Genomic DNA, 14,456 nt, shown 5'->3' with positions numbered 1-14,456 from the left:
TCACTGCAACTTCCTGTCAGTTTTGCACACTCTGCTGTGGACTTCCTCTGAGCAGAAGTTTTATCTGAACGTACCACATTAACTATTTGCTTACTGAGTGCTTCCTAGAAACATAAATACTCACTTATTTTCAACCTTTATCAGTTAAACCCATTGTAACTGGAAATTAGTGACAGCGGAAAAACAACAAAGTAACTTACATTATTCAGGACTGAAGTAAGAAAGACTATGAAATACTGTAATTATTTGCAGGCAATGGGCATCTCCTGCAAGGCTAATGATAGGCTGTTCACATCCAGAGGTGTAATAATCCATGTAAAAACCGTAGTATGCTGCATTTCCAAAGCATCCTTCACCAATGGATCTCAAAACCCTTTCAGAAATGTAAGAACTACTGCTCTAGCATTTGTTTCCAGCTCTTCATGTTCTACATTAACTTAAAGCAACCATAACGTGCTTTTGACCCACTTTTCAGTTGTAACTAACCCATGGCTCCTACTTGGGGCTTACAAAAACTCAGGGAGGGACGGACCACGTTACCCTGAGAACTTGAGGTGAGAGCGACATTATTCCGACAACCTGGGGACAGAGGGAGTTGTGTTACTCTGATGGGTGTGCTGCGATGAAGCACAAGATGTCTTTGGGAACATCTGACAGGACTGAACACGGGTAAAGACCAGAGATCTAGTACAGCAACATAACCCTCGGATATGGACTCCAGCTTTAACACACTTTTATAGCACCTTAAATAGCACATTTTGCTCGTATGCCATCCCCGCGTAAAACCTCCCGCGCTCAAAGCAGAAACGTGGGGACGACGGCCCACAAGAACCTTTCCTTCCTTCCTTCCTTCCTTCCCTCCCTCCCTCCCTCGCTGCTGCTACCACCACGGGCGGCGGCGGCGGCGGCAAGGCGAGGACAGGCCTCAAAGACCCTCAGCGGGCAGGCAGGCGCGGCCCGCCCTCCCGTTCCCCCCACTACCACCCGCTGCGCGCTAGGGCTGCGTGCCGAGGGTAAGAGCGGTGCCCATGCTCCGCTGCGCCCCGGCCGCCCCGACGCGAGGCTAAAAGCGCGAGCAAGCGGAGAACCGCTGGGGGTTGAGGAGAGTTGGGGGGAGGGGCGGAATCGCGGCCGTGCCTCGCGCCTGCGCAGGGGGGAGCGGAGCCGCGAGGTCACCCCTCCCCTCCGCCCCCGCCGCGCCAGAGCGAGGCTGGGCGTGCGGCGTCACGGCGACGGCCACAAGCCGCGCCCCGGCACAGGCAGTGAGAGGGTGAGCGGAGCGCAGTGGGCTCGGCCGGCAAGGCGGCGGTCGGCGGGGAGCTGAGGCGCTGTCCGGTAGGTTGGGGCGGGCAGCGCGGGCCTAGCCGCTGTGTCGGTGGGATGGAGAACGGTGCGGCGTGTCTGGTACAGGTGGCGGGGCGGGGACGGGCCGGTGGGGGGGCGGTGGCGCGGCTGGTGGGGGGTGGGGGGTCTATGGGGGGAGAGAAGTGGCGGCGACGGGGAGCGGCGCACTGTGAGGGAAGGGGCACGAGCCTGAAACATGGCGGAGGAGGAGCTGGGAGCCGCCGCCTCGTCCGGCATCAGGCGTGGGGGAACACCGCCGGGCGAGGGGGGTGGGGGGCAGAGCGGGGCGCTGAGGGACAGCCGCTGCCAGCCGGGCCCAGGGCCCGGCCCTGCCCTTCGCCGCCACCCCCCTCCCGCCGGTCCCCGGAGCAGAAGTTGGAGCGGAAGCGGAAAGTTGTAACCCAGCGGCTCGGGGCCGCGACGTGGGGCCCGGCCGGGTGTGGGGAGGGGCGGGTGACGCCCGGCTCGGCCCCGCTGCGGGCGGGGAGAAGGACGGTCCCCGGCTGCTGCCGTCGTTGTCAGCGGGAAGTCCGAGCAGGAGCCCCACCTAGTCCGGTCGCCGGAGAGAAGCTGCTCGCTTTTTCCGGCCGGTGCGTGGGGACGAGGCGGGGGGGGACAGGCCGGGCGCGGCCAGCCGGGGAGCCCGCCGACCGTCGGTCCCTCTGCCTGCGGTGACCGCGGAGCGGGACAAGCGGGAGTAATTGTGGCCAGCGAGTTCCCCTCCTGCTTATCACAAAATGAAAAGGGGATGACAGGGGTGTTCATCTGCTTTAAACACTTCGCCACCACCCGTGTCAAAGCAAATGGAAGAAGTTGACTTACACTTCCTGCACCAAACCCGTCTAATAAGCCCGAGATCTTCGTGTCCTCTTCTGCATGTGTTAGTGAAGAAGCAGTGGAAGGAAAGCAAAGTTTGCAGAGGGGAAAATAAAACCAAATCTGAGTGCTTTGACGCTGTCTTCAGATTACAAAAATAGGATAATAGATTTGGGTTTCCTGGGAAAAAAAAAAAAAAAGATCAACGTGCTTTTACTCCCATTTCCATCTTAAAGGGATGGGTTGTACTGTTCAGGGTAAATAAACAGAGTATTTTTCTCTACTTTTGTGGGATATGATAGCAGGGTAGTAGTTCCAAGAGAGGTGGTATTTCAGAGATGCCCAGCTTGAAAATGGCACAAGTTGTGTATGTGTTCTTGCATTTAGATGTTTTGATTAATGTAATTTGTTATTTCCAGCATGTAACAGCTACACCTTACCCCAGTGTGAAATGTGTAGACAGTATATGACTTTTCAAAGTATACTTTACCATGAAAGAGTACTGAAAAGTATTCTTTCATGGTAAGATATTCTTTGGAATTACTGTTATAAAGTAGAAGTCATGAAACACTCTTCCTTTTCATAAATTGTAATTAAAAGGTAAAGAAGCAATCACAGTGGCTTATATAGTAACCATTCAAAACCAAATGTATTTACCTTTGGGAAGAGTCTCTCTTCTCCTCTATGTATAACTTGGAAAAATTAGCAAATTATCATATTTTAGATGATTTGCTTCTGTATTAAAATCACAAGGTGGGGGGGTGCGGGGGGAATGAACCACCTTGCTGTGATCAAGTGTTTTTGCTTTATTCATTGCAATTTTTTTTTTTTTTTTTTTTACTCTAGCTCAAAGTCTATCCTGTAGATTTCATTTGAGCTAAAAATGAGCTGAGTGAATAGCGGAGGTTACCTTGGCTGTTCACATCAAAGGCTTTGCAAATAAAGTAAGCTTTCTGATTAAGCAGATGCAGTGTTTTATTCCTTGGTACCTTTATATTTTAAGGGATGCTTTTTGTAGTGTTACGAGCTACTTAAAGTTCAAATTGCAACTGTTATGTAAAGCATTGTGTGTAGCTAAATAACTGAGTTTTGAGCTGCACTGTACAGCATGAATTGTGTGTATCTTTTTTGCAGCAAAGCTGATCATACTTGGAGCACCTGTCTGCCTGGGGGTGAAATAATCTGGAAAACAGAGTTGAAAGACTATAAGTGTTAAAACAGAACTTCTGTATAGGGGGGAAAAAAGGCCCCAGTGGTTTTACTGTCTGTAACCGTATGTCTTTTACTACGTACATAAACTAGATAAGTTTTCTGAGTGGTATTAAAATTGTGCTGGTTTGTTCCAAAGCTCTGCTGTAGGACAGTTTATAAAAAATAAATCTGAAGTGAGCCATGACAGTTCTCTTTGCGCTGTGCCAGTTTTGCAGAGTAAAACTGACTGTCTCTTTAATTGAGAGCCTTTCTGGAGCAGAGGCAAACAGATGGGAATCTAGGTAAGAGCCTACAAAAGAAGACAGAAATTAGTTCTATGGCTGAAGGAAATGTGCTGAAGACTGCACTGTTGCTGGTGATCTGAAAGTTGGCAGATATGGCTGGGCACTAAAATAAAGAGTTGTCCACGTGTCATCTGTGATGTAGGAGATGCAGAAGTACTTGAGTATTTGATGCTTACTGCTATAGTCCCAGTCCTGTCATCTGCAGAGCCCCGCTAGCTGCTTGGAGTTAGGTGCGGAGAAGTGTTCTTAAGGGTAAGAATATCTTACAGAAAAAACCAGGCACTTTGTTGTCCTTTGGTGTATGATAAGAGGGTAGGCAGGTCCTTTATGAGTTGGCCCATCTAAGTAACACTTAGATGCCTTTCAGATACCTAATGACTTTTGAGGGTGTTTACAAGCTCAAGTTGTGAGTTTTAATCAAAATTGCTCTCTTGGTATGCTTGGTGATGTGTTTACTCTGTGCAACAGAAGTTTGTGTTTAGCTTGTGGTTGCAAGCACTGCTGCTCTTGCCTCGAAACAAATACAAAAGCAGACCGAAGTATACTGTATAATGTCAGCGTGCTGAATCTCTGCTGAGTTGGGGCAGGCTTCTGCTGTGTTCTGTTGCATCTAGGTCAGGTAGAGGGATATTTTAACCTCCTTGTTCACAGAGATTAAAGGAGTATCTACAGTAAGTACACCTTCATATTCAAAGGCAAACTTTGTTTTCCTGCTCAGATATGCTTAAGATGGTGTGTTTCTATCTTCTCACATAAAGCAGGAAAAAAGAATGTTTATTTGTTATCTGAATGCCGTTAATAGGGAACCTGTTTTGAAGCTGACCGAGTTTCCAAAGTTGTTCAGCAGTGGACTGCAGTAGAGCATTTAGTACTGCTAATGCATCGCTTTCTCCTTAGGATCTGTCAACCGTGAGGAAACAGAGTGGGACAGGCGTAGTAGAAGCAATATTCTGATGAAGCTATGGCAATTTGCTTGTAGTAGGCAAGCACTGTTCAGAGAAAGTCAAACATCTTGTTGTCTGGCACAAACTGTTTCTTTATAGGGCAGTTAAATGAGGCTACCTTCAAAAGGAGCAGTAGATTCTGGCTTGAAGCTCGCATCTCCCAAGCTTTAGAATGCCTAAACACTGAACACTGGACAACTTAAAGTGAAAAGATTTTTTAGTATTGTTGTTATTTTGTGTGCCTGAGCTCCTGACATACTACATGTTTCCTGTAGCAGCAAAGAAAAGGAGGAAGGCTGTAAGCACCAGGTTGGAAATCTGCCTGTTAAGCAACTTTTGAAATATAAAATGATTTGGGGGCCCCCTAGCTATTCAGGATGCTCTTGGAAAAAAAAAAAAAAAAAAAAAAAAAGCGCAGTGTTTCAATAGTAATTTTTACTACTGAAGCAGTAGAGTGAAAGTTACTGTTAGACTCTACAGGAATGTGTGTAGCAGATGCAAAAGCAGCTTTTTAGAGTTGAACCAGGAAGAAGAGGAACCATTCAATAATATCTTGTACCCTGTCCCACTCAGCTTTCTGATTATTAATCTAAGGACCTTATGGTATTTGAAGTAAATCCCTGCTATGCAACTATGTAAAGAGACTGCCAGTTACAGTACACATGGTTAGTTCATTCCTGGCCAAGGGAGGAAGGCCAGATGACAGTGCTGGAGTGGGACAGCCTAGCCCTTTTAATGGACTAGTGTTTTCATCCTGTGACAGAGAAGCAGCATCTCATGTTTCTCTCCAGCCTGAGATTCTCTTCAGGAAACCCCTGGTTTCTTAAATTGCTTTGTATCATTCCTGCAGATGTTGCAGTACAGGCAGGTGTCCTAAATCTGAATTACTTGACCAGGTCCTCTGTAAAAAAGATATTGTCTACCCTATTACTCATTCATGAGATAATTTTCAATACAACTCTAATTGTAGAGCTGTGAGAAACTTTATATTGTTAAATTTCTGGACAGTATTGAAGAACTGGAACAAGAGAACAGTCTTTTATAACTGAAGCATCTATAGTTAATTCTTGTCTTTAGAAACTGAGGAGAATGTGATCTTTGCATCAAAATTTGTTGATATTGAGGTGAATATTGCTCTTGCTTTAATTATAACAGTTATTAAGTCTTGATTTCAGTAGGTAATCTGGTTTAAAGGGAAAGATGTAGTTTAACAATATTTCCTTTATCATGGCTTACTTCATAACTTTATGTAGAATTAGATGGTGGAAGTTTTTTCTTAAATTAATTTGCTATGGCCCAAATAATATTTTGGCCCCCTCTTCAGTTAATCTAAAATAACTTGTGGACACAGAGTTCATGCAACTGTTTCTTTTTGTTTTGCTGTATTTGTTGTCCTGGCTTTTGAAGTCTTGTCCTTTTTTTTTTTTTTTTCCATTCAGAGGCTCTGTTTCTGCAGCTTAACCAGTTCTGCCTTCACTCTTCTTCATTTCTGCAGTGAAGGGAAATTTCGTAAAAGCATTCTTCATGCTATCATGGAGAAGCAAAAAGAGTACCACCACATCCTTGCGAAGTCCTTTGTGGAGCTCAAGAGGAGAGGTGCAGGAGACAGAAGGAGAACCTATCTGTTGCTAGATGTGGCACTTCAGCTCTACCAAAATCAGTGTTTTCAGTAGGTGCAGGGACAGACAAGCTACTTCTGTTTGTTTCTAAAGGTTTCATGTACAGTCAATATTTTTTATTTGAGATGAAGTTAGCATGCTGAACAGTGCTTGGACTGCATCAGAACCCAGGCAATATGATAGTGGAGTTGTGCAGTTGTACAATCCTTGCTTGCAGTTAATCACACTTCTGTAACATCTGCTCTGATGCTTCCCTGAAAGTGGTTTGTCCCTGAAAGTGGTTCATTAGAAGACTAGTGGGAAGTTGCAACATGTTTTGTTTTTTCTGAATATGGAGAAGGGTAAACTGGCATGTGGAATGGAAGTAATCTCTTCAGTGGAAGTTACTTGCGAATCTTACTCTCTGCATTACAGTATTTAAGACTAGATTTATTCACTTACAGTGCAACACTTGTAGTTGAGACTGAGCTGTGCATGGCTGTGTGTTCAGACTTACGTGGTTAGTTGACTGTGGGGGCAGCCCAACAATGTATTGTGCAGGAACCTTTTTTAGGAATGTTGGACATATGAAACGGTAAAGGTGAATTCTTAGATGTTGCAAGATGCAGTCAGTAACCCTCTCCTGATCTCTCACTGTGAAGCTACTTACCAGATAATTTTCTGAAACCTTGGCGTACAAGATGACCCATAAGCATAGCCTGCTCGTGGCTTCATGATTGCTTTTTGCATAAAATGCTGCTACAAGGATTTTCTTGGGGTTGGGAAAGTGTAATACTGCATGCAGAATCTTGACTCTTACCCTTCTGGAGTTATATTTATATAGTTAGTATGTATAATGATATATCCCACTGTCTTTTTGTGACCCTTTGGACTTGTTTAAAATAGGGAATTGATGGACAATAGGCATTCTGAGTATGGTGGTTTTATACCCATCCAGGGAATGGTCCTTTTGTTGTTTACTGTCTCGTGTTCAGACTGGTGCAAGTGTCCAGAAAATGCTATGTGTTTTCATGGGGTTTATGATGAGCAGCATCAGAAATGATGCTGCAAGTGTGAATTCACCTTCATAGTTCTTGCACATGCTATAACAATCTATAGATGAATTTCCAAGATAGTTATGTATCAACAGTATTCACTGAATATAAGTATACAGTTTGAGATGCCTTGGACTTGCATTCTTAGTGGGCTGCAAAATGCTGTGTTAAATATCCAACTTCTGCTGCCATTAGTTATTTGAAAATATGCCGTGTTTCCAGAAACTGATGCCAAATTGTCATCTTAGGACTTGGTGGAACTGAAGAGACTGTGTGGTAGTCCTGTGGCATCAAGGAGCGCTGGAAGAGGCAAAAATAGCTGACTGTCATGCTGGACACTCACTCTTCCATTTTCCTGATGTATCTTTGACTTTATTGGATTAGGTGGGATCTCACCAAAGATGTGACACCCTGTTATTTGATATAGATCATCCCAGGCATTGAGTATGTTTGGAGGCCAATTGAGGGAAGTCTCTGGTAGTGTAATAAACAGGCACTCATAACTCGTTTTTTAACTGGATGCTAGGTCTTCAAATATTCTTACTTTAGGTGTACAATTTTCTACTTGCTTTTTATATCTGAATACTAGAGAGAAACAAGCATTTCTGAATACCTGTTTTTTCTTACTGTACGTCGTAACAGTTGTTACCTCCCCGCTTTTCTTTACATTTGAGCAAGTCCATTGCCTTTTTTTATTTTTTATGATCCTCTGTTGGGTTTTTTTGCTGATTTCCCTACACCTTTTATTTCAGGAAATGCGTAACCTAAATTGGGGCTCAGCCAGAGATAATCACATAGAAAACTTAAGTGTGGTAGCTGAAGTTCTGCAAAAATTAGTAGCTGAAACGTGGGTTTTGCCATTAAGTGCTTTAGGCCACTGTATGTGCTGGTGTTTGGCATGGTTTTGATCTGTGTTGCTTTTTAGCAAACTCTTAAGAGTAATCTCAGAAGAAAAGTGTTATATCTGTGTGAGGAGGAATTAGAGTGAGCAAATAAGAATATTTCATGTGAAGCCTGGAATGAAAAGAACAAGTAGTCTGTGCAGTTTTATTCTTGAGGAGCAAAGAAACAATTAAGTCCTCATGCTGCTTTCTTCCTCTTCTAGAAATCTGGGTCCTAGCTAGCTAGGAAACTGATGAAGAAGCAACATTAAGTGCATGTTAGTTTGGACTTAATTTAACTACAGTAACCAGTATTTTGAACAGTGTGCATTCTTGCTGAACCCAGGACACTTGCTAACTGAAAGTACATCCTGTTTCTAGCCAGAGGCAAGACCTTAAAATACAGTTTGCAAATACTTTTTTTTTTCCAAAGACAAATATATCAACTTGAAAATATTTGTATTTTCAGGTAATGTAGTTCTTCTCTTACTTAATCTTACTGTGGCCTACTTCTTAAATGAATTTCAGTGGTGTGAGTTTCACAGAGGAAAGCTGAAGCCTCTTTTCCAAGCTGAATGCTGAATCTGCTGTGATAGTAGAAGTGAAAATAGGGAACCATTCACAGCCTTACCCACAGAAGGCTGAAGTCATAGATCCCAAGAACCTGAACAGCGGTCACACTGGGTAAACCAGGAGCACCCTAAGCAATGTGGAAATACAAGACTGTGGTTTCATGAAGGATAAACTTGCTTCACTGGAGCGGTCAGGGTGAACTGAAAAGTCTTTCTTCCACTCAAGCCTTGCCCAAAATATAGATTGTTTTGAGATGCATATATTTAACTTGCTGGAAGTAAAGCACTTCAGTGAAAGATTTAGGTTATAGCAGTTAACACTTGTTCAAATGCTGTGATGATTGTCATAGTCTAAATAATAGATAACTCTTAGAAGGCCAGGCATGCTGATGTATTCCTATATAGACCTCTAAAGCAGGTTTTATATTTCAGTATGCTTTGGACATCTTCTGCTACCTTATCAGAGTACGTGTTTGATTTGACTTAAAGCAAAGAGAGTCTTAAGGTACGACAGGTTTCTCCAGAAAATGGCAAGCTTTGAAGATACAGAGTAATCAAAAAGTATGGTCTAAACAAGAACTAGAGTGATTGTAAGATTAAAATGGAGTCTTGTGGAGACTTGATAAAACAAGTTTAACCTTCATTAATTTGGTAACTCTCTACTAAAGATCTAGTCCTTGTAATAAAAAGTGGTGCGGGGATGAGTGTGATTCAAATTCGTTTAGTTAAAATTATTCAGCATTTTGTGTAGGTGTCGTTGTGTCTATGAGCTCAGGCTTGCAAGTGTGAATTACTTAGCTTTGGGTTCCTGCTCATAACTGTCAGATTTCTCCCTCTCCTGGAAATTCCTGACCCATTAAATGAGGCTTTTTGGGCAGCTAAAAAGTGTCAGCTGCTCAAAAAGGAGATGCAGAACTACAGCAGTTCACACTGTGGCATGTTAAGCCAGAATTTGTTTTAGTGTGGGGATTTTTTTGTTGTTTTGTTTTGTTGTTTCCTTGTTTTGTTTCAAATACCCTTTTCTGAAGCTTGTGACAACTTAGCAGTTGCCTCAGGAACAACCCAAGTTTTCTGTGCATCTGCATATGGGTAGAGGTGTAGAGTTAGGTTCTATGGTTACAGTCCTTTCTTTAGTCAAGGTATGCTTGTGAGTTGCGTGTTCCCTGAGGAGCTACCAGCCTGAGGTTCAAGATGCACTGCCTTGCTGCCAGAAATAGAGTGGGATGCTCTGCCCAAGTTTTAGCCACTGCAGTTAAGCATTTTGGACATCTTACAGACCCACCTTTATCAGTGGATTCAGCTAATGAAGTTAACTGTGACAAGAAGCAGTTAAGGTTAGACCTTCATTATTGCAGAGGTAGCAAAACCACATGGCAGAAGGTAGTAATTATTGCTGGGTGTTGAGGTATGCTTTATTCAGCTTAACCTCAGGACAGATGTCTAAAGCTATAACTGTAGCGAAAGAACTGTTTGTGAAATTAGGTAAAATTTGGGTGGCTTTGAGTGACGTTTGCTGCTCACGTTCAAATACCATGTTTCTATTAGGGATGTATTGATTGAGAGGTCAAAACAGACATGAGTACAATTACTTGGGACTTTTCTGGTACAGCTCATTTATCATAGAAGAACTAATTTTATTCCCGTTAATGAATGCTAGTAGCTAGTATTCTCCGTTTGCATAGAATCAGTGTCCTTTCAGCAGATAAAACTTCTAATCTTAATTGGAATGACATATGGGGAATTTGTAAGGCTGCTTTCAGGCTACCAACCTGATTTGTAATAGAATTACTGTAAATCATACTGTGGAAGGGTACTTGGTATGTAAAGGGCCTACACCAGCCGGTCTTAAATGGCCAGTAACAAAAGATATAATGCTGAAAAAAATATATATATCTGTGCCTTGATGACGTGTTAGTAATCTAAACAAGCCATAATCAAACTCAAACTTTTAGTAATGAAGACAGGCAAGTAATGATACCTTGGTACACAAGTTCTGTCATCACCAGGGTGTATATGATGTGTGGGTTATAGAGAGTAGTCAGGAGGAATCAAAATTCAGGAGATACTGGAATTGCAGTTGAACTGAGCATTGCTTTATGTTGGTAGAAGGAAACACTATACAAGGCTTTACTGGTTCAGCAACCAGTGTCACAATCAGAGTAGAGCTGAGATTGCAGATATCACATGGAATTTGAGGCTAGGCCTTGTTTCTGCAACAGAAGCTGAGCTGACTTTTTCCAAAGAAGAGTGTCTTAAGCCAACTGGCAAGTTTATTCTTGAAGTAACTTTAAAATGGCACGAGTGCATTTTTACAGGAAAAGTATCTTGACTCTGAAAATTTCTGTACCTTACTGGTAATCCTGTGTTTTTAACTGTTGTTTTGTGGGGGGGGTTTTTTTGAGGGGTTGGGCGTTTGGGTTTTTTGTTTGTTTGGGTTTTTTTGTTTTTGTTGTTTTTTGGGGGTTTGTTTTTTTTTTTTTAGCTTGAAGTTAAAATTTAACAATTGTGGGGAGAAACAAATGCTTGTATCTGCTTTTAATCCAAAGGATGCATGTGAGCTAAAACGTGTTGGGTGTACCATGGTGTTGCAATCCATTGATAAAACTTTTGGAGCTGATCATTCTCTGCAGTGACAGTAAAGCCAAATTTACAGCAATAAATTGCTGTTTCAGTTTTCAAAACTTGCTGTATGGTTGAATATTCACCTTATGCATGGTAAGGTATCGGAATGCGGTAATCAGGCATTCTCTGAATTTAATATACTTGTAATATTTTTAAAAAGCTGAATGTTCTTCTTTCTATTTATTGTCTGCCTGGATTTTCTTTGCAAGCATATAAAACATTTGCAGTTCAGTTTCTTCAGGAATTCAGAGATTATCGGTTTAGTTGGAAGTCTGACTTGTAGAACATGCCTAAACAGTTTGATGGGGGATGGTGACTAGTTTACCGAAATAGGGAGAGAATGCAAAACCATGGCAAACAGTCACCAAAACCAAGAATAAGTCTGACAAATGTTACAAATTCCAACTGAGGCTTAAACAGACTCTAGCTTAGGTTTTTATAGGGGACTCCAAATTTGAATTGACGTATTTGAATTTTTGAACAGAGTTGAAACTCGAACTCAGTAAGTGTTGAAGCATAGCATATTTTTAGTAGCTTAAGAATGTTTGTTACATCACTTGCTTTGAAATTAGTTTTTATATTTTATATGAAAATAATGCAAACTGCACATGGCTGTTAGTCTGTCATCTTAGGAAGCTTTCATCTTGAGATATCGATGGCTTCAGGCAGGCCTGTTTTCATCCTTAGAACTTGTGCTAAGTTTGTGTTCAGATTTAAGATCTAGCTGGGAGTTAAATTTGACTTGAGAAAAAAAAAAGAAAAGGCTATTTTATTGAGCTATACTAGCTATGGACAGTGGAAGTAGTCTCACAAGGTAAGCTGATGTTAGCGGCTTTGTGGCAGTTGTGCCTGCATGCAGTGTTAATCAAGGTAGCTCCCTTCAGTGAAAGGAGGAAAACTTGCTTAAGCTATCTCTGTGGGTAAGTGTCCCCATGGGTATTTCAAGGAGCAGCTTAAATCTTGGTGCTGTTTCTATGCTGCAGTAACTTATTCTCAGGTCTCTGCCTCTTTCTCAGGTGGTTAGTGTGATTTCATGTCACTGGATGAGCTTAATGATCCAGACAGCTTTCTGAAAATCCTCAGAAGATTCTCTGGCATCAGTTAAAATGTTTGAACATAATGAAGAAATATTTCTGTCCAAGAAAAATTACTGTGTTAGTGTCCAGAAGAACTGGTGGTCTGACTGACAAAATATAAGAATCTATCAAAACCAGGTAAAAACTAAAAAGCAGAAAATGCTTCTGACTTTGTTTACTGAACAAAAGTTGGCTCACTTGCAGAGAGTCTGCATTAGTAATAAAATAGCTCTACTTCCAGGAGTTTCGAGAATAAAAGTCTTCAATTGGACCAGATCAGCTTTTCAGTGTGCCTTGTCTTCATAACTGATTTCTGAATAATGTATGAAAGTCAGCTCTAGAGTATCTTAATTTCTCTTTTATAAGAGTTACTACTTATCCTGTTGAGTAGGTATTGTCAGTTGCTTATTCCAAAGCATATAAAAGTTGGTGAAAGTGAACAGGTTTCCACTTTGCAAGGTGCTGTTTGTGCAGCACCTTGGGGGGGGAAAAACTTCCTTGGGAGTTGAGTGATAAGAATTTAGGACTTCCCTTACATGTAAGTATTTGGGGAGTATTAAGAACAGTACTATTGGTTGCTTCCCTGCAGAAGGGGTTCTGAACCAACAGACCCAAAACTTTAGTGGATTCTGGGTGGTACAGACAACTGGAAAGATTCAGGTTTGGCCATCTGATGAGACTGCTCCAGTACCAGAAGTGGGAAACATTTTGTCTGGAAAAACTTCATCTTCTGACCTTACTTGGTCCTCTGACTGAACTAGAGCTATTTTTCCATATATCTGACCACTGTCATTTTGTTCCATCTTGGAACTAGTATCCCCTCTCTGAGAAGCAGGTTTTTTTACCTTTGCTTTTCTTCACCCCTCTACTCTTAATAGTAGGCAGGTAAACCAGTTGGTTAATTTACGTCATCTGTCATTCTCATGCTTGAAGCTTTTTTCCTTATGGAAGCAGTTGACATTATTTGAGGAATACTCTTCCCAAGGTGATTTTAACAAAGCATCTCTTCCAGAGGGGTAAATGTGCTGGGGCAGAAACGTTATAAAAATTCTAGAGAATATACTGCAGCTTCACAGTGCAACCAGAATGTCAGGGCTGAACAAGAGTCATGGTGTTTGAAGTGTTGAATAATCATGATACGTCTTGAAAATGATAATGCTTCTGGGAGGGAGTATACGTTTAATTCCGTACCTGAACAACTAGTTCACACAAGCAAGTCTCAGGGATATCTTGAAGTAGTGACTGTATTTAATTTATGTCTTTGGCCTGAGGCTGAGCTGCAGTTAGAGGTTCATTTGGTTTAATATCAGTTGGAAAGATTGTATTATTAGCTTTCCCATTCCTCAGACAGGTAACAAAAGTTGAAGCAGAAATCAAAACTTGAAGCTGAAGGTGCTGAAAGAAAACTAAATTCTACCAAAACCCAACACTTTCGTACCTATCATATGAAGCTCAGTTACTACTGCCAATTGAACTTTCTTCAGTTCCTCATTGCATGGTTGCTTTATAGGAAAGCTTTACAGGCAGTAAGTGTGCAGTTTCTTCATTCCCTGCTGAAGTAGTGTTTCCTGTTCCTTAACTTTCTTAGCAGCATCACTTTGGTTTGCCTTTTTCTGGAGCCATGCTTAAAGAAATTGTTGAAGAAAATGTCCAGGAGGCACTTTCTCCTGGTTTATCTGATAAAGGCAGAAGCAGAAAGGAAGTTTCATGTTCACAGTCCTTGATAGATGTGAAGATTTTAAAATGCTTCATTTCCAGTGACTTGTCCTGGTTAACCTTTCTTCCTTCTGTTGGAATGGGTTTATTCAAAGATCTGCTCATCCTTCAAAGAGAATCTTTACTGGAAAAAGTGCCTATGTGCATATAAAACTCCTGCTCCTCTAGTTTATCAAGTGCTTTAAGAAGTATGGCATTAAGAAGTAGAATTAAGCAGTTAATACATTACACAAATGCATTAATACATGCATTAATTAGAAAAACTAATTTGAACAGACTAGTGAGAGGCTGTGCAGACATGGTGGTTTTATGGACTGCTGCATTTCAGGAAGCGTG

General features: G+C 42.0%; 2 protein-coding genes across 3 annotated transcripts in view; one reads left to right on the top strand and one right to left on the bottom strand.

Moving 5' to 3' along the window:
• The window catches only part of MDM1 (Mdm1 nuclear protein), a gene marked incomplete at its 5' end in the record, with an annotated part of 105,465 nt that extends 104,898 nt beyond the window's left edge, over positions 1-567 (bottom strand). Inside the window, one exon of the mRNA XM_080610179.1 lies at positions 541-567. Within this exon, the coding sequence (XP_080466305.1) occupies positions 541-567 (27 nt within the window). The remainder of the gene's footprint in view (positions 1-540) is intronic.
• A 374-nt stretch (positions 568-941) lies between these two features.
• RAP1B (RAP1B, member of RAS oncogene family) overlaps positions 942-14,456 on the top strand; it is a 34,692-nt gene continuing 21,177 nt past the window's right edge. Inside the window, exon 1 of one of the 2 annotated variants that reach the window (XM_080625687.1) lies at positions 942-1,013. The gene's annotated coding sequence lies outside the window, so the exon portion shown is untranslated. Of the gene's footprint in view, positions 1,014-1,196; positions 1,336-14,456 lie in introns of those variants that run through there. The other variant, XM_080625686.1, reaches the window with a different exon arrangement.

Source organism: Psittacula echo (assembly GCF_963264785.1).
Source record: "Psittacula echo genome assembly, chromosome: 1".
Classification (NCBI taxonomy): Eukaryota; Metazoa; Chordata; class Aves; order Psittaciformes; family Psittacidae; genus Psittacula; species Psittacula echo.
This window is presented reverse-complemented; position numbering and strand designations above follow the sequence as displayed.